At 46.6% G+C, this 23,692-nt stretch overlaps 1 protein-coding gene across 3 annotated transcripts in view; it reads right to left on the bottom strand.

Moving 5' to 3' along the window:
• The window catches only part of TANC2 (tetratricopeptide repeat, ankyrin repeat and coiled-coil containing 2), a 213,886-nt gene that overhangs the window by 28,968 nt on the left and 161,226 nt on the right, over positions 1-23,692 (bottom strand). For all 3 annotated transcript variants that reach the window (XM_074162697.1, XM_074162698.1, XM_074162699.1), the window contains 4 exons: positions 22,559-22,790; positions 18,786-18,952; positions 16,230-16,837; positions 2,092-2,200 (listed from right to left, as the gene is read on the bottom strand). In XM_074162697.1, the coding sequence (XP_074018798.1) occupies positions 2,092-2,200; positions 16,230-16,837; positions 18,786-18,952; positions 22,559-22,790 (1,116 nt within the window). The remainder of the gene's footprint in view (positions 1-2,091; positions 2,201-16,229; positions 16,838-18,785; positions 18,953-22,558; positions 22,791-23,692) is intronic.

Here is a 23,692-nt window from a genome sequence, read left to right as displayed (position 1 = left end):
CTAAAACATTTGTACTTTTTTTTTCCCCCACCCAACTGTTTGAGGATGTTTGTGTGTTTAAAAAAAGAAACCCAGCAGATCTCAGCCATCAGGAGAAGAGGGGAGTGCGAAAGCTTCTTACCGCCCGTGTGCCAGGTCATCCCCTTGTGACTGTGTGACTGTGTGACTGTGCCATCAGTGACTGTTTGTACACCTGGAAATTCCAGGTGTCCCATCGTTACCTTGCAGAAAGTACCAGTGGATTCGAACTGATAAGGACTGGGGAAGGACAAATCTGTTTTCTGCACTGTTTAATCCAAGTTTGTCTCTATACCCAGCTCCCATTACTCCCTGGCTGGACAAAATGCTTTAGCCCTGTCCTAATCCTCCCCTGGCTTCATGATGGGTAGACAAAATGGAATTACAATGGCATCAGGCCTCCACGAATACTTTCAAAATTAGGATCTCTGTGTCTGCGGAAAGCTGCTGCTGTAACATGATAGTTCAGGGAAAACACACTGAATTGATGACCTGCCATGCTCCCTGCTTGGCAGAAACCCCGTGCCATACTGGTAAGGGCTCCAGTAAAAGATCAGATGGAATGAAAAGCTTGAAACAAAATGCTTGTTTAGAAACAAATGCAGTCAGTGACAACAGGAAAAGGAGTCTGTGTATGCACTCTTTCTTTAAAGAATGCTCAAGACCTTAACCATGGTCTGCAACAGTCCAGCCCAATGTCTCCTTCAAAACCTAATGCAGCGATTGTTTCACTCAGTAAACACTCACAAATCCTCAGCAAACACTTGTTAAAAAAAGGAAGAAAAATAAACCTATGCAAGGAAAAGCAAAAGACCAAGTTTCTAATCCAGTTAATCCAAACCCTTTCAAAACTTTATAGTTTATCTAAATAACATACTGTTATGCTTATCTGTCACCGAGACGTACTATTCTTACTGCAGTGTTGCAAAACCCCGGATTTTGCCGAGTGATTAGAACCAGAAGGCTGTACTGACATTTTTCATATGCTAATTGGCATTTTCTACTATTGTAAATATTGCTCAATTAAATCTGGAATCTACAGGCAACTTGTCCACTTAATGAAAATTGTCATTTGTTTAGAGCCTGAAACCCTGTTATTTGTTTCTGCCGTGAAAGTGTGAAACGAAGAAGATTTGGAACCAGATTTCGATGTAAATGGCAGCTGAACAGTAAACTCACTGCTGAATTTGGCCTTGGGAACGTAACTCAAAATTTGAAAATTATACACTAATTGGGTAATGGGCCGATCTGGGGTTCTTCCCTTGGGCTCCAGCCATTGCTTTCCCAAACGAGGAGACTTTGCTTCTACACCTGATGGTGAATTCAGCACAGGGAACTCCATAAATCAATCCAACAGGACTGACGCAAGACCCAAACTATCTGTTTGCTCTAGAAATATAGGGGTGCTAAAGGTCTGAATTCTACAAAATCATATGGAGATTAGATAAAAATATAACCTCATTTTTACCAGTGTTAAGCACCCATAGATCCTAACACTTTTAATAAATTCTGTATTTCCTGTGACCTTACAAATCCATCCTCTCATTTCCACCTTCTGGTATATGGGCCAACAAGCAAAAGAATGATACTGAATTTATGGGTCATATTGAAGCTCCCATCCAAATTTGCCTTTCAATTACCCAGGTCTTAAATGTCTGCATGAAGAGTCAAATGGACCCACCACCAGATTTTAAGAACTATCGGATCTTCCCTTTAAAACCTGAATTTTGGGTTGGATTCTTCAAAACCACTCCTTTGAAATGATTTGGTTTTTTTTCTAGATGTTGTTACAAGGAACTCATCTTACATGGGATGAAACCTCTTATGGCAGAAGAGTGATTTTAGGTAAGGAGGCTATCTGCTGAATTTACAGTCTGAAGGACGGTTTAATTTCAAGGATTTCTTATACACCACTGCCAATTTTCTAAAGCTCACTTCTACACGGTTCAGCCTGAAGCAATCACACTTCTTACAGCAACCCTAAAACAAGAAGAGACCGAACGCTGCCAGCGCCGGCAGATGATACACGGCGGGGATGAGGTTGGCACAAGCCTTCATTTTAATTTTCGTTACCTTAAAAATATGTGCTTTGAGAATGTGATGTCCCAGTTCAATAGTTTGCTGTCGATTTAGCTTTCCTTCTTGACGGGAAAACCAGAAGGCAAGTAATGTGTGGCCACTCCTAAAATCAGAAGAAAGAATATGTCAGTATTTGCTTCTTACACCAACACATGGACTTTTGACAACAATTTTGGCTCCTGTTGAGCCTTCAGCCTCGTCCAGCTTTGGGAAACAGAGCTGGATTCTCACTTGTAAACCACCAACTAATTGCATTCTGATTGGTGATCACCGATAGCTCAAAAAAACCCTAACATTGAAGGATAGCAAAAATAAAACAACATATTTTCTATGAGCAGACATGAATTTGGACACCCCTGAGCTACAACGTCATGAAAGCTGAAGTGCTACTTTTATAGTCATGTTGCAGAGGAGAACTGTACTTTCAAAGCACACCCCACTCCTGAATTCATTAGAAAGTAACGTATTTAAAATATCCACTCTTGGAAAAGAATGTCCTTTAAATGACAATTACATTCTCCACCCTGTGACACGTCCTGCAGAGGGAAGTAATTTTATTTCCATGTAAAACTCCTTCTAAACACATTCCCCAGCTTTTCCAGGAATAAAGATGCTTCTGGCAATGACCTACCAGGTTGACAACAAAAGCAAATTAAGTGAGCTACACACAGAGCCTTGTTTAGGGCAGAACATAATAAAAGAGATTTTTACTGACATTTTTAAGCATACAGACTTCCAGCTTGTAACACCGAAAGTTCCAACGTGGCCGAGTCTTCTCAAAGATGCGAGAAGCTGATTCTCAGTACATGCACAAAACAAAAATGTGAAGTATTCACACCATTTCTGGATGAGATGGGCAAATACCTGCCCCTGCGGGCACGCGTGGATGCGACAGCAGGAGACGGAGGGGAGGAGGCCACTGAGGCTCCAGGCTTGGACCTCAGTGATCTGGGGACTTGCAGTTTTCTTGGTTTTGCCAACAAATTCATATTCTTCTTTAAACCCCTGGGTACTCCCAAGGGAGTCCTTTTTAACCCACTTCATTTCAGGAACTAAGTAAAACCATGACAACACATAAAAGCAATGAAACCCCTTCCAGCCAAAGAAAACAAAACATGGTAACAACCGCGGTTAGAAGGGCTTTTAAGGACACGGAACATTAGCTCATCACTGCTCGGGAAAGCAAAGAAGCACTTAGGATGGCCAAACATCAAGTAAATATTAGAGAAGACAGAAGTTTTCACAGTGGCGGGAATTCACCAGCGCATCCACATCCAGGGAGAATGATTACCCCCATCTCAAAATAAACTCAGAATAAAAGCGAAGGACTTGTGCTGCCACAGCCAGGTGTTTGGCAAGGTCTCCCCCAAGCCCTGCCAAGGAATCTCCTTTTGGACCGATAATAGACGGATTCATTTGAGCGGAGCCCGATGATGCTCTGCCAGACCTCGTGGCACTGGTAGGATGTGGATGAGTGCCCACGGAGGAGTGGGATAAAAAACAAAATGCCTTTTTCTTACAGGCAAGATTGGATCCCCAGGTCTTGACAGGTGAGAGAGCACCGCATCCCATTTACATGTAATAAAATAAACTCCTTCACTGGTGAGTAATTCTATTGTGCCTCTCTCCAAAATCCAATTAAATTCACAGAGGCACCATCAACTCAAATAATAAACTGTTGTCTGAAATGTTTTTGTTGATTGATGGTACCCCTCACTCTTTGGGTGATTCGAGCTTAAAAAGAAACTGAAGAAAACCTCTTTTTTGCACACTTTGCCTCCTCTCCACACCCTGCCCTGGCACATGGCGAGGTGCCAGTGCTGGGATCCCATAGCTCCACTCTCCCCGTCACTGGAGAAGGAGAAGCTCCTCCAGATGGTGACTCAGCTCATCAAGATGTAGCTTAGATGCCTCAGCTGAGCGCTCAAAATTCAGCAGGATGCCTTGCGCACAGGGCAGTGCCACCCATATCCACGCGCCCGTGATGTGAGAATTCTCCACGTAGCACCAACAGAAGGGACAAAATGTAAAAAGCTGGGAAAACAGAAGGGCCTTGGAAATGGTTGTAGCACCTTCAGTTATCTCCAGCTTGTTGCCTTTCCTTCCTTTCGCTCTTCCCCTCTTTGTCCCCCCATCTTTGGAGTGGGAGGAGAACATCAGGTCACATCCTTTGAAAGGAGACAGACAAATGCATTTGCTCATTACGCTGATTAACCTCCGGGAATGCCCGTGGGAAGGAGAAACACATCAGGAGGAATCCAGTGACTAGGAAACACAGCTTGAACGTTGCTGGATACAGCTGCAAGTCAAGGAGCACAGCAATTGCTGGATTTCATCCGTCCCCGTTCAGCCACATTATGAAAACCTATAATCACTCTAATACACTCAACGCATCTCAATAGCTCATCAGCTCCCCAACGCGGGGCTCACGGTCTGGAGAAGAGCCAATGCATTTCCCCCCACTGAAAGGCAGGGCGGTGCAAGTTCCTTCTGAGCCATCGGCTCCTTTCCTTCCTGGGGGGGGGGGGTCGTCAGCCTGGGACCACCAACGGTGGCATTCTGCTCAGATCCGAGCACCGCCACACAAGGGGACCCCGCAGGCACCCCTCTCTGCCGCTATTTTTCACATTGCAGAAGAGGAAATAATACCAGTTCTTTGCTTGTTGATAGGAAACTCTTTGAAAACGTTTAGGAAGGCTCTGAATGGAGCTGTAACTCCATTAATCCAAGCGTGAGTTGAAGATCCAGAAACTTCTAATGTGCCTTTTCTTCACGGTGAGAGATGAAGCGCAGCTCCCGACTGACACATGAGCCCAGGTTCCACAGTTGGCTCCTAAATTGCTTTTCAGCTGCAGCTGGTAGGGTATTTACCTAAATTTAATTACATGCATGACTTTGGCTGTTATGAATAAGGCATGTACGAACCATTCCGGAATAAAGTACAGTATTCATGAGTAATACATTACCTCTGCAACGTTTCCCAGACCTTGGCTTTGGGCTTGTTGATAAATACTTGCAGTCACTTGTTCTGTCAACGTTAATTGCATGCTAAACCAGACTCCAACAGCACAGGCTTTTTTTGCCTTTTTTCTTTTAATACAGCAGAGGATGGCAGTAATGATTTCTACATCAAGGAGCTCAGTGAAATGATTTGCTTTGAATTTCACCACTGCAGAGTTTATCATCAGAGATTTTTCTATTTTTTAATGTAAGATTTTCTTTTTGTGAAAAAATTAATAGCGCTGCCAGCTCAGCTCTGGCAGCCTTTGTCTGCTCTCCCAGGCTCCTGCAGCGGCCAGGGGTGCCTGTGTAGATGTGCACATACATGTATATATAAAGACATACAGATGAGTCCTCATCCTTGCAAGCCCCTGCACGGCACGAACCGGGGCACGCATACAGCAGCTGTAAGGAAGGGTAACGTAAGCGAAGGCTGTATACGGGCACAAGGGGAGATGCTGGCTTTGGCAGAGCGGTCCCTACACATCTGCTCCCTTTTTCACCCATAACTGAGGCACGTATAGCTCTGGGCGCAGAGCAAGGCGACGCAGGGAGCTGGTACCTCAAGCACATCCCTCACCGTGCCCCTGTCCCTCGTGGAAGGGGACGAGGTGTCACTAATGAAGTCCCAGCTGTGATGGAGCGTGGGGAAACACAAAGGAAAATACTGAAAGCTCCCGGATCTGGGCTTCATCTGTACTCCTCTATCCCTCAGGCAAAGTAAAAGAGACTTAAAAGGGTGTCAGATTATTCTAGTGTTAAGACCTTGCACTACTGGAGTAAAAGACAGGCAAAAAAATAAGTGAGAATCAGTCCCGTTTACTTCTGAATTTACCGAAGTCCAAATTCCCCGATTTACACCCACATCTCCCTTCTTCCAGCTAATCCCGCGAAACCTTTCCAAAATCCAGAGATTTGACACTGTGCCCAGCGAATCTGGTCTTGCAAGAGACGCGCATTCATATTTTATTCAGCACTGCAGAGTGCGATTTTATAACTTCGGCAGGGAGAATAACGTCTGCTCTGACAAAGCCCGGAGCCTCCTTCGCTCTCAGAAGGACGTCTGTCCAGGCTGTGGAGAGGCCAAGCTCTGCTCAGAGAGCTCCTCTTGAAGGATCGTTTAATCACCAACATTGATTTATTGATTTTTGTAACATACTTTCCCTCTGATGTTATAATTGCGAGTTAACTTGGAAGGAATTAACATTACACAAGAAAATTCAAACAAAACAGGGAATGCTCTTAAGCACGCAAAATTCTCTCCTGCAGAATTAAACACTGGTTTAATTTGCTACGCTAACTGGGACAGCCCAGTTCACAGCCAAGAGATATCTCTCCATCCCTCGGGTCAGATCTCACTGCAGAGAGAGAGGCTAGGGAGTATCTGATCAAAAAACAATCACCTTGCTCAGAAGGAACCGAGGACATGGCAGAGATGTGCTACCAATTCTAGGGGCGTTAGGAAACTGCAGAGACACCTCCCAACCAGCGGGACGAGACCTATGCCAGCAGGGCTGCTGCTTGCTTTCTTCACCCAACAGTTCTCTTGTTCGCACTGACCCACTTGTACCATCATCACCACTGTTCACTACACAGAGGAACCGTGTAGTGAACCATAAACTCAACCACAAACTAGAAATCCATCATTCTGGGTAGAAAATGTGAGTTTTCCATGCAAAATGGGCTATACGTGATGATCAAAGCTCACTTTTTTTTAATACAGATGGTGAGGCTCAACCCTTACCATCAACAGAGGCAGGAGCCATAGACTCACAGACCACGTCCAGCATCCTGCTTTCACTGGAGCAGGTCTCTTGGAAAGGCATCCACTCATAATTTAATATTTCAGCCATGATGTTATTGCTGCCAAGCAGAAGTGCTAAACCATTCCTGGTTTGCAGGAGACAGAGCATCACACAAAATAGTCCACCTCCAGTGAACATCCTAACTCCTGGTGCTTCCTCACCATTCCCCGCGGCCTCGCGTAGTCCAAGCAGTAAAAGCAGCAAACCCATGATCTGTGTAAAGGAGAGGTAAGAATTGCACAAACCACTCTGGGAGCTTTTGAAAAGCAGAGATGGAATCACTTAACAGCATCTGGCCTATACTTAAGAGCAATTTCAATTTAAGTAACAGCGTCTTGGTAATGGAGGACTTAAAAGCTTCTGACATCTCATAAAATCCATGGGCTCACTGGATGTTTCTTCAGGGCCAGGGTGTGACTGAACACCAGTAAAACCAGTACCATCTGCACAGCTACAATCCTGTTTGCGTCTCGAGGGAGGGGAGCTCCGAGCGCAGGCGGCGGTGCCTTGTCCCACGTCCTCGGCCCCGGGGCTGATGGAGCGTGCGGGGGACGCAGCCAGGAGAGGGACAAACAGCAGTTAAGGAGAGCTGCGGCATTAAGAGATGCTTTAGAGCACCTTGTGCTTAACGAGTCCTCATTTTGAATGAGCAGGAAAGCTCCTTACCCCTCCGAGGTGGCATTAACGGCACCCACAGCCGTATCGTTCAGGTGGGAAGTTTATTAAAGTCACTTTGGTGGATGTGACAGCAATGACCTCGCTGAGGCAGCTGAGCGGAAACTGGAACTGCACCCGTGTTTTATCAAGGATGGGTTGTGCCTGCCTCAGGTTATGTTGCACACGTGGCTATCCCAGAGAAAGAGTCTCCGGCTGTGGTTTATCCGGGATAATGGCGCTGCAGCCGTGTCAGGAGCTGGTCCTGGAGAACCCCTGCGCCACACCAAACAACGGAACTGCCAGGAGAAGCAGCAAAGAAAAACCAGAAACAAAGAAAACCAGACAACTCCGAGGGCATCCTTCAGATTTGAAGTAACAAAAGATACTTACGGTGACTTAAAACACATAGAACAAAAAAGGAAGGATAAAGGAGAGAAAAAAGCATTTCCAAATGCTTCCAGGTCCTGACTTAATGAGATTTAAAAACACCAGATCCAGAGAGTAAAGATGCAACTCCCTTGTCTCTGTTCAGTTCACGAGGCTTTTCAGAAAATCTGCTGGTTGCCAGGAACGGATTACTTTATATTCAGAGAAAAGAAGCGGTGTCCAAGAGCAGTGTGAGCAGACTGCTGGCGTGTTTAATAAATATCTTGGATGGGTGAGATGAATGCCGACGTCTCTCCGTAAGCTCTCCAGTGAGGACACAGTTAACGTACAGAGAAGGTCTCAAAAGGCAAATGGTGACACGTTTTCCATTCTCATTCAACCCGACGCAATTTAAGATATAGAGGATTATAAAAGAATGGGGAACGGGATTTGGAAGTGCTTTACTGCTGCTTTGACCAGGAGTAAACAACCACGTAAGAAGCAAGATGGATCAAAGTCAGGGCTACTCTCTGCCCAACTGCTGGAAGAGGCTTTGCTCCGTACGTGGGTCTTGATTTGAGGAATGAAATAACAGGAAGAAATTAAGCAACATTCCTTTCTTCGGTCAGCACTGATATCGCCTCCAACTAACTCCACTTCTCTCATCTTGGTGGCTCCGGGCCACAGGAATGGATTATTCCGTGAATATTTTCTTCCACTTAGATGTGGAAATGGTACAGCACACAGAAGTTTACAGTCCAGAAGAGAAGAAAAAGAAAAGATTTTATGAGGACACTAACTCAAGACACTAAATATATTCAAAACCCCCTCTGCATCCGAACGCTTAGGTTGCATGTCTAATGAGCCAGTTGAGGCGAGCTGCTCTACTGCTGTCCTTTATGGTGGCAGCGATCACATCTGCTGTCTCCTCTGCCATGATTCATACTCTGTCTCCCATTTCTCCTCTTCTCTTCCAACTGACGCTGCAGCTGCAACCCTGCCCAAATTTCCCAGGAAAAACCTGCGGCGAAACCGCTTCCCCGCTTCGCTGGACACAGAGCCACCACATCAAGGAGTTCAAGTTTCCTTCTCTGCCGCGTGCACCCTGTCCCGAGCCCCGTCTTACACCAGCATTGACCTCTGCTGCTCAGAGAAGCCCCCGTTACAGCTGCCCAACTTGCTACCAAAAGCCTTAATAATTTATATTTTAGCTCCGTATTTCTGCTTGAGGTTAGAGTTAACACCTGGAGATGTTGGTGACGCGCGTACTTGCATAAAATAAACTTCCTACACCCATTTCGTTGAGCTAGTGCCCGTTCTTTTTTACATTTCAAAATGCGCTAGGTGACAAGTCAGGGAATCGAAAAAACTTTATTCTGGAAGTCATGTGGGAAGCCTAAAAGTTGCATTCTCAGAGGCAGCACTCCATCAGGTCTCTGCCGCGTGGTGAACAGATTGTGTTTGCTCCCCCCCCCCAATTAACTGGAGGACGTTATGATGGATTCGTCTTTGTGATCCAAAAATATAGCACTCACTACGGTCCGCTTGAGGAGTAAATTAAAAGAGCAAGAAACATTTTACTGTTATTCTTACGCTACTGGTTATAGATGAAGGCCTGCCCCAACCACAGGTAAGACAACGCTCCTACCGTGCTCCGCACTTCTGCCAAAACTAGAGCTGTGGAAATGATCTTAAAACACCAGATCCTGTCGTGGTTCAGTAATTAATTACCCTAACTCAGCACAGGCCTTGCACAAGTGCAGATGCCCGGAGAGCAGGCTGGGCAAGGAAAAAAACTGACCTCATGTATTTTGGTGACACGTGGCATCCAGCCCATGGCTGGAGAGGGCAAAACAGGCTGAGAGAGTTGGGGGGGTTCAGCCTGGAGAAGAGAAGGCTCCGGGGAGACCTTAGAGCCCCTTCCAGTCCCTAAAGGGACTCCAGGAAAGCTGGGGAGGGACTCTGGATCGGGGAGGGGAGCCACAGGATGAGGGAGAATGGTTTTAAACTGAAAGAGGGGAGATTGAGCTGAGATCTGGGGAGGAAACTCTTTGCTGTGAGGGTGGTGAGAGCCTGGCCCAGGTTGCCCAGAGAAGCTGTGGCTGCCCCATCCCTGGAGGGGTTCAAGGCCAGGTTGGAGGGGGCTTGGAGCAACCTGGTCTGGTGGGAGGTGTCCCTGCCTGGGGCAGGGGGTGGCACTGGGTGGGCTTTAAGGTCCCTTCCAACCCAAACCATTCTGTGATTCTATAAAACAACAAATCACAGCACAGCCCCCGCGGGCTCTGCCGATGCACCGAGTGCCGCACGCACCAGTACCTGGGGCACTCACAACAGCCCAGTGGGAGCTACAAAACACGGAGCTGAGAGACCGGCACTCTGGAGCCAGGAAAAACACATTAATGGAGGTAATTCCAACGGAAAAGCAATGTGAAATACTAATGGAAGCAGCGGCGCTCAGCTCCCCGCTGCACCTCGAGCACCGGGGCCGTCACCGACTGCCGACCGCTTGTGAAAACCAGATTATTTCATCTCCGTTCTCACAAGGTGCCAGTGGGCACTGCATTGTTTTTAATTTTCTGCATAAGTATATAAAGGATTCAAATAAATCATCAACCCGTTATTTTGCCTCACCTTGAATTCAAATCGCGCCATTGCTTCCCTGAGTAAAATCCAACCCACGTGAATGCAGAGAGAACACTTAAGACCTAGCCCGAGTGTTGGTGAACACTTGAGCATTTCAGCTAACAACAAAGCAGAGTGCATTTTAAGAGCTTTTCAGAATCATATAATACAAAAGAGGAAGAAAGTCAGCTAATCCATGCCCCATAACGACAAAGCAAGCTGCGTATGGAGGAGCTAACTGTGTATAATTTTTAAGAAGCTGACACGTAATAACCCACCCCCCACTTAAAGCTGTTTCTTGTATTCCTGAATTTTTATAAATATCATTTTCAACGACTTCTCTTCCTCCAAACTTTCTAAATTAATTATCTTTTGACTGGGGATTGCTATTTGTCAATCAGATTCAGCATTCCATCAAAACGAAAAAAAAAAACCACCTTATTTTTTTCTGATGTATACACTCTATCATTTTGCTGGGTAATATATAAAAACATTAATTTTGTGTGGGAAAAGTCTCCACTTGCAGCATGCCTCCAAGAGAAAAAAGAAAATGCAAAATATCTACACTGTATTGCATCAAAAGCCAGCTCTGCTAGAAACCATGGCAACTCGTCATGTTGGATTAGAGATGCACACTTCTGCCGGGATCGCTGCGCAGGCTAATCCATGCAGGGGGCCTGTATTTGGGGTTTCAGGGACAGATTTAGTTTGTGGATGTAGAAGAGGAGGGAAAAGATGAGGAGATGCCCTCAACCTCAACGATGGAGCCACCAGTATTTCTCCCTGATTATTTTTTTGGTGATGTCTCTGATTATTAGAGATCTTCTAATAAAGTCAGCGAGCAGGAGCTGCCCAGGGCAGTGGTGGAGTCGCCATCCCTGGAGGGATTTAAAAGCCGGGCAGACGTGGTGCTGAGGGACATGGGTTAGTGGTGGTTTGGGCAGTGTTGGGTTGATGGTTGGATTCGATGATCTTAAAGGTTCCTTCTAACCCAGACAACTCCGTGATTCTATAAATTCTTGGTGCCCTGATGAGAACATCTCTTGCAGAGTAGCAATTCCTCACACAGTATTTCCAAGCTTGTCTTTCAGAGCCACATCCGCCCAGCAGGGCCATCGCTGAACAAGGCACCAACACCCCGATCTTGAGGGACACCAAACACCTGCCGGGTATCTCTCCATACCCGAGCACTCAGCTTTTCTGGAAACCCAGGCACAGATGTTTGGGATTTCAGACTAACGCCACATCTGCAGCACTCATGAGAACAGCTCTGCATCTCCACGGGGTGAAAACGCCCTGCATGGAGCAGGATATTCCCCCAAAGTTCTGTACCAGGAGACCCTCCTCCATCATCACGCTGGTGACTGCTGTCCTCACTGCTCTTGCTCTTCTTGTGGAAGGAGAAAAGCTTCTGTCCCCATCATATGGTAAGCCACAAAGTGAGTGCATTTAACCAAACATCTGTGCAGCAGCAGGGAGCCAAAAGCAGAATAGAGTCTTCGTCGTGTCAAGGATCGGTTTAATTTCTGCAGACAAAAACCATTCTTTGTTATTCTTACTTGTAGACTGGCCTTAATAAAGCCCAGCTCAGCAGAGCTCCTGCTCTGCCTACCCGACACGGCAGCTCCGGCTGGGAGAAGCCCCTCGGGCTGCACTTCCAGAGTTCAGCAAACAGGAGCAATCTTCCACCTCTGCAGCTTCCCATCTTCTCCGAGGTCCAGCCTGGTGCAGGTCACCTCCCCAGAGCAGTGTGTCCACGCCTGAGCGAGCCACACTTGGACCGGCCTCCCGGCAGCAGAGGGGATGGGGTATGGGACTCAGCTCATCCAAGTCAGTGGCTAAAACAGGCCAGATGATGCTTTGAGTATTACAGGAGACCAGAGTGACTGCCCGAGGAACAGATGCGTGGACTGCAAGCATCTAAAATGAGGTGAGATGAACCCAAGCCAGAGGTGAAGCACTCAAGGTGAAGTTCTAAATGCTTCATTTTGCTAAGATCAGGGAAGTTTCCTGAACAGAGCAGATAAAAAACCTGTTTTTACCCTGCTCCAGACTAAGTGGTGACAATAGGGGACATATCACCAGCATGGACAACACTGGGTGGTCCACTGCCACCCTGACAAGCAAAAGCTCAAATTAAGACAGTCATATGGGTGCAACAGCATAGAGAGTATCTTTCTCCTTTCTCAGCTTTCCTGTACAAGAAAAGAAAATCTGTGAATCTACCTCAAACCCCTGCGTATTGGTCAGTAGAGCAGCCTGGACAGATTCATCTCATCCAGTTGGATTTGTCAATACTGGAGACATCTCCTGGTGAGCCCGTCACCCTGAGCTCCCGTCAGACATCAAAAGGAGGAGATGCTTCCTGGGCACTCTTCATCTGACCTATTTTAGCCTTTTAGCTCATGAAGAAACGAATCACTCTTATTTCTCTCCTCTGACTATAAAGCAAGTCTAGACGAGTAACTCTGATGTTGATACTTAAATCCGGACAGAGTAATTTAACTTCTGGGGTCTGATCTGCCTACAGCTCTTTTACTGTCTTGCCAGGGCAAATCACTTCACTTCTGTCTCTCTCACAGTCCCTTCATCAGCAGCACAGGGATAAAACATTCTATTAGCGCTGTAAAAGCATGGAAAATAATCACATGGAAGTTTCTGATTAAGTCTAGGCAGAAAACAGCACAGCATTATTGCAGAATTTAGGTTAAGAAATACAAGCGTAAGAGTGAACGGACAGTAATAACCACTTTCTCCGTGCACCAGTCACAAAGGATTGGATCTTTCCCTAAAATATTTTATGTTATTTGTCAACTAAGACACTTAGTTAATAGTGGTACATGGCCAGGCTGGAGAAGTCATTACTGCAATGCTGGTTAAACGCTCTGACAAAGGCTCCTTTGGTGCCTTGTTATTAAATAACATCGGATGCTGGGGGGGTTCCCCGGCGGCAGAGCCTGCAGCGATGGCATTCCAAGGCCAATTAGCCTTTGCTCTGGACACCAAACGCACGGCGAGCGTTCAAAGAAGAGGGTTAGCATCCCAACAGGCTAACACAAAAACCTGAAGGATGGGAGATCTGCTGTTTATCTTAAAAGCGTAGAAAAAAATGGGATAATTTCTAGACACTGTGTTCTTCCTCTCCCCTCTCTTCCCTGCTTCTGAGAACATGGGAATTCATTCTCATCAAGGAAACGAAGATTACCCCAGCTGCAGTGCCACCAACACGAGGCCCATTATCCCAATTTCCTTCACAATGTCCTCACACCTGGACACTCTGTCAGGGTAAGTCAATTAAAAGCAGCTTCACAAAACCACATTTCACTTCAAAGCTCTTCTCCTGGGGAATAAATCAGCCTCAGCAACCTGATTCTTTACGTATCGACATGGCAAGGCCAACAAGCTTCACATTAACGGCACATTTCTGTGACATCGGACAATGAACCTTGGGAACGGTCCATCCAGTTGCCATCTCTTCCCAAATCCCACGCGAGCAGAGAGAATTCAAATTTGCTGTCAACAAACCAGACACGGGCAAATTTTCACAGGCTACTCCTATGAGCTCCGGCAGTGGCAAGCTGTGCTTCTTTTAGAAGAAATAAAATGAAAAATCATTACTTATCTTAATCGTCGCTAAGGGTTTACCATGCTCTGAGCTCAACATCTCAATATTAGCTCTTCCCCGAGAGCCGGACAGGAGGATTTTGAGGAGCGCAATAGCTGAATCTCAGGGGGTCCTCCCTATTAATCACTGAAATGTATCCTGTTTCATTATCTACCATCAGAGTATAATGCAATTAGTGCACATTATACGGTAGAGATATTTATTAGCCCTCCAGTACGTATGGACTCACACTCGAGGAGGTGGGAGCCCGTTTTATGTGTTGTAACTTCTTTTTTGCCAATGGCAAGGAGCCGAGTCGGGTCAGCTCTGCAGGGACTCCCTCCATGCAAAGAGCACGAGCGTTCCCCGTAGATTTTACAGTCACCATTAATTTATCACGTGCGATGGCACATACGGGATGAAAAGTGACACCTGAAAGCCTCCTGAATGGTCTTGAGGGCAGCGCGACACGTTCGTGATGTTCCTGAAAGGCGGCACCAGAGCTGAACGCTGAGCAGAGGTCCCTCACGTCGCTGGTGACTCCTCGAGTCAACACGGGCTGGTTTGTGCCTTCGTGCTAAAATCACACGCTGGGTTTCAGCGTGAAACCACCTAAAACAGAGCGTGTCCTGAGTTTCATTCTGAATTTGGTGTTCTGAGAACGCCGAGGAGTATTTCTGGACCCCGAGAAGCAAAGTCAGCCATACACACTGCTACCACCCACAGCACCCACCACACACGGGAGGTCTCACCCACACGGGAACCACCCTGCACCTGAAGTTTATTGTCCTGGAAAATAAAAGCAGGATTTTTTCGAGTTGCTCTCGTTGTGGTTCGTTACGGCCAGCGCTGTGTGACCGGTGACGGTTGCCAGGCACGGTGACTGCCGTCCCCTGCCCGGCTGACGACCAGCTCTCTTATGGCCAGACCAGCCAAAACCACAGTGGCCAGACGAAACCAGTAGCGTCGGGCGGGAGCGACTGGGAGGGAGAAAGCACTAAGCTCCATGGGGGTAAGCGCCGCACAGGCACTGCAGACAGGGTGGAAAAGCATTACGCAGTGACAAGCACTTAATGACTCCGAGGAAGGGTATTAAATGACTAACATTGATTGATATAAAGACACCTGCTGCTGTGAGACACTTTACAAAGGCTTCGCTCGATGGGACTATTGTGCAGAACCTACCAAAACAGAGAAGATGCCTGTTGGGAGGAGCTAGATAGTATTTTTCTCCTGCAGCCTGTTTACCACAAAATTTAAAGTGGTAAATTACTCCGACACCACTAACAGCTCCAGCTGCTTTAATCAGCCAGGTGGCTTTTCAGTTCCAGCAGATACCATCGTATTTTCTTCAGACCGACCACAGGGTCTGGGAGACGCACCGACACGGCCGTGAGTCCGAGCGTTTCCCTGATTTTTATAATCATATTTTAAGAAACGGGTAGACAAAATGGAGCAAAGCTTATGGGGATAAAGTACTAGAATTACAGTCCGAGCGTCTGTTTCCACTCTTCAGTAGAAACAAAGATAACATTGTTAATAGTGATCTCTGGCTTTAGAGAATATAAATCTAACCGTGATTAAATTCTGTTCCCTGTGAGCTAAGCCAGGAACTCGGCTGCTATCAGATCGGAGATTACGGATGCATTTACAGCCCAAAACCACCACAGCCTGATTCTGTTCCTTATTTTGCTTTCAAAAAGACATTTAGTAGGACTATGAGGAACAGAACTTCAAAAGGAAGCCAACTGCAAGAGACGCATCCACACTACTCATCTTTCACCTCCTTATCCTCTGCTTCACGTGGTTTGGATGCCTTTGGAGAAAGGGAGGAAGATTCCCCTTCTCCAGACTGAGCTGGCGGGAGCGATCGGCCAAAACACAGACACCCCTGATGATGCCTGTACCAGAGCTGGTCATTCTGGGTTTGCCAGGTCGTTGTGTGCCCAGGGGGTGCTTATTTCTTTCCATGAATAACATAAAGGTAACCACATGTGCGACCTCGTAATGAAATGATTCAGGTAACAGTATGAGATGAACACATTTGTAAGCTCTGATTTCTCAGAGCGTTTGCTTACCTAGGATCACAAAGAAACTTGGTCTTTTCACCTTCTTCTCTCCAAATGAGCCATTCTCGGAAAGAGGGATGAACAAACATTCGCGTCATATCTCTACGTTTGATAAGAAACATAGAAAGGTTCTCCATCCTCTGCTGAAAGTCATCCCACTCCAAAGTGCCCTCAATGTTACCTGCGTTAATGGCCTGAAAAATATGTTCGTCTGTTAATGGATGCAGAGATGCCACGGCCACATTCAAGAGAGGCATAACGCGATCAAAGGAAGACTGCGTTGGGAACTTCATATTGCACTGCAACAGGTAAACTTCTGACAGAGACACTGGGACGACTTTGTAGCTGGAGCTTTTTAGAACTAGGTATCCTTTCTCTATGAGATCAAAAGTGAGTTTTAGGTACAGATAGGACCCTTGGCTCAAGGTTTTGAGGTGAGAACTGAGTTTGCCAAACGTAGTGTTGTCCATCTTGCCGTTAAGCGAGATGTTGTTCTGGATCTCCGAGCTGCTGTGGATCCGATGAAGGATATACGCCTGCAGGTCCTGGTCTATGGCTTCATTCTCTTCCAGTCTGTCCAAAAATATTCTGTGGAAGGGCAACAGCTTAATTATTTCCTACAAAGAAAGGGAAAAAAAAAAAAAAGATACTCATGCTGGCAGTGTTTATTATTCATTAAGTAAACTTAATTCACATTACAATAGCACCTCTGAGTCTCCTTTAAGGCCTCTTCCATCAGGGCAAGCGCACGAGACGGCAGTTTGTGCCCTCAGGACCTCACAATCTCATCTATAATCAAGTAGATTGTGTGTGAAACATGACTGAAATAAAAACGAAGGACACGGTTCCTAATACCGCACCCACAGAAAGGGCTGGAAAATTCACACAGCCCAGTGCCCTCCTTATTCCCACCCCATCCCAACCACGTATCAACAGGCCATCCCTTCCGCTGTCCTGCCAGGGAACGGGCAACCAGATGATGGGGCTGAGGCCAGCAGAAATTTTGCTGAAGCTGAGCTAAGTGCATAGAAATGCATGGAAACATCAGGACAGATAACAGAGAGTATTTCCCAGTGCAAAATAAATGCATTTATCTGCTGCGGGATAGTGTGGCCAGGGATTCTCTATCTGCTGAGCTCACTGATGCCGCTTATGCAACATCAACTGGAGATCATCAAAGGCCTTTTCAAAGGAATTCTTCTGTGGTGGGCTCTCAGGCACTGCAAAGCAGGGAGAAATGACGCAACGGAGCTGGACAAGGCAGGAGAAGCCACCGATTCTCCAACAAATTAAAGAGGGTGAGCACAGTGCAAAAGCAAAGCTTGCAGTGAAGACCGCAGGGCTGCGAAAGCCCTAATGAAATGAGGAATTCAAGTCAGAGGGATGCAATTTCCCTACAGTTACAAAAAGATTTCTTCCAAACGATGTTTAATCTACTCCGTTACTGAGCAAAAAATAAAAAGAACAGCAGATAGCCCGTGCTCTCCCGGTGTCTTGGTGAGCAGCTGCCATTCCCAGCTACTGGCCATCAGCTGGGCTGCTGTGATGGAGCTGGAACCAGCGCTCAGCTCCCTGCCAGGAGGACCAAGGTAACTCACCCTGTGGATCCCAGGATTAGCAAATCTCAATAAAACTGCTTAATGGAGCTCGGTAAAAACGAACAGCGCAGCACTGTGATAATGAAAAAATGGCTAATAATGACAAAATGAGAAACGCAGAGCTGCAGACAAGCCTTTGTGGCCGGAGCAGCTGGTCCAGCTGAAGCGCGGCTCTGAGCTGGCTCCCAAACGCCTCTCGTCCCTCTGATGTGGGGCTCCTCTGGGCTCCTGGCTCAGTGTGAACGTCCCCACAAGTGATGCCGCAAATCAACCGGCTCTACTGTCAAACAGCCGAAAGAGCAGATCTGCCCTAACTGGGTCACTGTGTTTGCTTCCCAGCTTGCCCTGTTCAAATGAGCCAACACACTAAGGTCAGCTTAATCCTTACGCCAAGAGAGTGGTGACGAGTAGCTAAGGACAGGCTGAAGGTAAAAACCTGCAAACGGCAATAAAAATACTTAAGAATGACCCAAACCACGTTCAGCTTAGAGCTTCAGCCCCTGCTCAAGATATCCTTCATTGAGTTGAATAATGTCCTGGCCCGACGTTGACTCCTCCAGACTGAAACAATCACACCCTCGCACTTCAGGTCACGCAGAAGGGGTATGAAGATGTGCATTCCTTCGCCCCTCCAGACGGAGGAGAGGATCTTCTGGAGCAGCACAGGTTGGCAGACATCAGCCCTCCCCTCCAACGCTCTCGCCGAGTAAGGAGCCCGTTGCCACGTCAGCTGTCCCCCTCAAATGAACTAAACTATTTGCTGATGAACATTTATTGACGTGAGCAAGTGATGCTGGATTAGATTCCCGCAGCGCTGCAGAGTGAGCTGGGGGACACAAATGTAAATCCAAGAATAAAGAAGCCAAAAGTATAACCTGAAATAAAGGGTCCTAAGCAAATGCAGATCCCCACTAAGATCCTACCAAAGCCCACCGTGACAATGACACAGTTCTTGGCCCCAGCATACCTGTAGACTTGTCCTGACTGTCACGACCAGCTTCAGCCAGGAAGGGAATTTTCCAATCATTTTGCTTAGGAATGATACTATAGTGTCTCCATAATCGGGCTTGTGAAATTCAGCCTCGTTTAAACCATCAATTAATATAATGAAATCTTCATCGGGGATCTTCCTCTCTGAGAGAAAGAAAAAAAGAAAAAGCAATTTTTATAAAACACATATTTTAGTTACGACACACCCAACTGTGATATCCCACGGACAAAACAGCTGGTCTTCTTTTTAAAAATTACCTTTTCCACAAAGTCCAGTGTTATCTGATGCGAACCAGTATCTTTCTAATAAGTTTTAATACACGCATTATTAGTGGTTCTTTATAGTTTTGGCGTTAAACTCTCACCCTGACGTCAGCCTGTCTTAATTTTTGCAACTGCCACATGAAGGTTCACCAAGAAATTTGCCTCCCCAACACCTCTAGACCCTTCTGAGCTGCGCTTTGGGCACCGGCTTCTGCTCAGCTGAGGTCTGGGCAAGTGCTCTGAGACAGAAGGGAACCTGATTCCCAGGCAGAAATGATTTGAGGAGAGTGAATCAGGCTGGTCATTCGACATTCTGGGGGGTACAACCTCTGCTCAGCAGGGACGGCTCAAACCCGCTCTGAGCTCCCAGTACCGTAAAGCAGTTTGATCACCAGTCCGTAGCCAAACCTCTTTTATAAATGAGTCAGGAAGGAATAAAAAAGATCCTACAAAAAGTAAATTAGGGACTTTTTAAACAGGGTATTTTTGCTGCTGGTGAACACAGTGACCAAGCTGATGGAGACAATGAAGTCAGTGTTTCTATGTCAGACGCTGAGAGCTGAGTAGAGTTTTATATCTGATGATGTAGATTCTTTTAGACTCGCACCTTAAGCTCAAGTGGTATCTTCTCAAAGGTAATCTTGCTGAATAAACTCAAAAACGGATGGAAAAAAGAGTCTATTGTTGGCATATACTACTAATATGTCTGTATGAAGTTTGTTCTTCTCTGTAAAGTACTATGAATAAATCCTGCTATCAAAAAGCTTAGTATTCCCAACAGCAGGTTAGATTTTCCCTTTGATTTTAAATTGCATCAGGAAATTTTCTATAAAAACCCAGCACAAAATGTTCATGGATGACACGAGCAGTCTCTGCGGTGTTCAGGGAGAACAGAAATGCGTAAACACCATGTGTTCGGTACTGCCGAGCACCGAATCCCACCTTGCCCTTGCCTTGTCTTACCAAGTTCCATTTATTTCCTAACATACTATTAATATCCATATGAAGAACACGTATTTTGCACTAAAATTACCCTAGCTCCCTTTTCAGTTAACTCCTCAGTAAGCTTATTTGGTACACTAGAAAATACACTTTATGACCCTCTGAAAGCTTGGAGTGAATATAGTGCCTGAGTTTTATACCCACATCTCATGTTTCTCATAAAGCCTGAGGGAGAGAGGAGAAAGCGGGGAGTAGGGGAAGAATCAGAACTTTGTTCTCCCATATATTATTTAGATTCCTTGAGATTAAAAAAAATATATATATTTGAGAAACATGAATCTAACTTTCTCAGTGACATTCACCATTAATGGTTGTGCAATAATTTTGTCCCAGTAGCATTAAAACTTCAGCGTCACCTTGTAAAAGACCTGCTGATATATTTACAGAGTCTTAAATGTTATATATTTCAAAACCAATTTCCAGACACTGTTCATTTTGTTACAAAACTCTTGGTGCAAATTCGCTTGCCAGCACTCTCCATCAGCAAGGCTGAAGGACAGGAGTCCCGATCACTGGCTCCACTGGAGCTATGTTGAGTGCAGAGCCCAAGAGGAAACAAAAAAAAAGCTTTTATATAAAATTTTTCCGCCCCTCAGAGCTTAGGACCAGATGGGGGTCAGCCTGCTTGGCGAGAAAAATTAGTATCCTCCGAAATGCTTTGAACTCAATGGCTGGAATACCTCCCAAGGAGTTACTGTAATAACCACGAATTATTTTCCTTTAGAGCAGAGGTTCCTAAATATATATATATTTTTTTTTTTTATTTTTTTTTTTTTGCCAGGAGTGTTGGTAGGAAGAGTAGCCACGCTACTCCTGCAGTGACATTTCTCCATGCCAGGAAAATCGCCTGCTGTCGAGCCCTGCTGGCGCCGCCTGTGCTTGGTGCCTGGTGGAACCGTGCGGCTTGGCCCCAGATGCTGCAGCTCCGAGTTTGGACACTCTTCTGAGGAACCTGATTTGATCAATGGGGCTTTGAATCCGGGAGAAGCTGCATCTATTTCCCGTTGGTTCCTACACTGGCATCTGTAGGGCGGTAACGGAAAATGAGCAGCACGATTTTTGCAGCTCACCGTTCTAACGAACCTCGTTTTGCAGGACACCGGTCCTGAACTCTGCAACGCTCTGCCAGTTTTCATGGCAACGAGCAAAGATCTTAAATTTAGCGACTGTCATAACGAATTAGTTACATCTTGCAGAGGAAAGAAAGAAAGGGAGACAAAACCAATGCTGCATTAGAAAAAGCTCTGAAATCCACAGTCCGGATGAGGTTGTTACCGGTTCCCCTAGAAGCTTTACACAGGGTATCTAGAGACTTTTTTTGGTATCAGCTCTTTTGGTCAAAGCTTCAAATTCTCAAAAGCCCACTAAGTAACAGCAGGGAAAGGGAAAAACATTCACTCCCTACACAAATAAATCAGGACACACTGCCATAAGCAGAGCTGTGCATGGAAACTGTTGCTTGTTGTCACCTTCAGAGCTGTGAGGCCAGGTCTGGGATGGGGAAGCAAGAAAAGAGAAGGCCAAACTCGTGCTGTCGTTAGCGTTTCATCTACAGCCCTGACACGCAGGTCAGGAGAGGGGTGGTGAAGCCCTCGCTTCCAAACACGCACCGTGGCGTATTCTCAGCTTCTCCAGATCCCATCTCTTCCCATCTCTTGGGCGACAGCTGGCTGAACACAGGCCAGCAGCGTGCCCAGGTGGACACGAAGGCCACCAGCATCCTGGCCTGTGTCAGCAACAGTGTGGCCAGCAAGACTGGGGCACTGTACTGTACATCCCCCTGTACTGGGCACTGGTGAGGCTCCACCTCAAGTGCTGTGTCCAGTTTTGGGCTCCTCACACCAGGAAAGACCTTGAGGTGCTGGAGTGGGCCCAGAGAAGGGCAACGGAGCTGGTGAGGGGTCTGGAGCACAAGTCTTGTGAGGAGCGGCTGAGGGAGCTGGGGGTGTTCAGCCTGGAGAAAAGGAGGCTGAGGGGAGACCTTATCCCTCTCTACAACTCCCTGAAAGGAGGGTGTAGCCAGGGGGGGTCGGTCTCTTCTCCCAAGTCACAGGTGATGGGACAAGAGGAAATGGCCTCAAGTTGCACCAGGGGAGGTTCAGATTGGATATTAGGAAAAATTTCTTCACTGAAAGGGTTATTAAGCCTTGGAATGGGCTGCCCAGGGCAGTGGTGGAGTCACCATCCCTGAAGGTATTTAAAAGCCGGGCAGACGTGGTGCTGAGGGCCGTGGGTCAGTGGTGGTTTGGGCAGTGTTGGGCTGATGGTTGGACTCGACGATCTGAAAGGTCCCTTCCAAGCCAGACGATTCTATGACTCTATGATTCCCTGCAGCTCTTGAGATGCGACGCAGAAGGATTCATCTACGTTTTTGTTTAAATGCCCAGATGCAACCAGCATCTTAAACTAGCAAGCTGCATCTTAAAAATCATAATAAAAAAAAAGGTATGGGGCAGCTCAGGGAAAGAGTAGGGAGTACAGTACCTTTGTGTAGATTCTCCAGGGGCTCCAGGACACCCCTGCGGAAGGAGGCCATGGGGTCCTGCACGCAGGAGCGCAGGCTGAGCATGCTCTGCAGGTGGGGCTCCCGCAGGAGCTGCTCCCTGTAGGCGACGAACTGGGGCGAGCGGCAGAGCAGGGCGGCCACGTTGTGCACGAACTCCGGCACCAGGCAGGTGTAGGCATTGTCAGCCTGGCAGTAGTGATAAGCGACGACCTGGCAAAGAGAAGAAGAATGGAAAAAAAAAATAAGTAAATAAAAATAATGCATCTTCATCAGACGCGAGTCGGGCAAGTTGTTAAAAGCAGCGTTTTTTGTTTGGTGAGTTTGATGTACTCTGGCAGGCGAAGCCTTTCCGAATCCCGAGTGTTAACCACCCATGACAAGAATCCAGACGAATCAGTTGGTAAAAACAGGCACTGATCCTGAAAAATGACTGGACCTGCCACTTGAGGAATAAATGAAATTAAGCTGTAGCTGCTCACGGAGACGGACGCTGACAGTAACTGACGGATCTGAAGCACCACACTGAGCGGGGAGCGATAGGATTGTGCTCCGAGCTCCCTTTAAGGACTCGGTGTCAGTAATAACTTGTGATTGTTTTCTTGAACTTATTTTTTATTTGTTGTTTTCAGATGTCAGGCTCTGTAGAAGCCGGGAGAGCGCACCGGCAGAGCACCTTACAGCGAGGCAGCATCTGCAGACGCCAGACTCCCCTGAACAGGGGGAACGTCAGGCTCACTGTACATTACTCATCCACTGCCATCCCGCTCTTCATTCAGAAAATCAATTCAATTAAAAAAGACAAAAAAGGCAACCTTCCTCTTTTCCCAGATCACCTGATTTTCCCGGCTCTTCAAACTCTGCTAGAACCCACTAAATTCTGCCCACTTATTAAAATAAGCAGAAAACCAGTGATATCTTCTCAGGACAAGCTGCCAACTTTTCCTGTTCTCTTTGCAATATGAAAAAAAGGCCCACAAAAACCTCATTTTCCTTGTAAAGGCTTGGGAAGGCTGCTCCGGTTCCTCCCGCTCCCCTGCTGGCACCAGCCTCCTTGCAGCATCGCCCGGCCATTTGGTGCGAGCCTCTGCCAGGTCAAAAAAGCTTCTCTCCAG

This window comes from Numenius arquata, chromosome 23, assembly GCF_964106895.1.
Source record: "Numenius arquata chromosome 23, bNumArq3.hap1.1, whole genome shotgun sequence".
Lineage (NCBI taxonomy): Eukaryota > Metazoa > Chordata > Aves > Charadriiformes > Scolopacidae > Numenius > Numenius arquata.
Note: the sequence above shows the minus strand (reverse complement) of the source record. Positions and strands in the feature narration are given on the sequence as shown.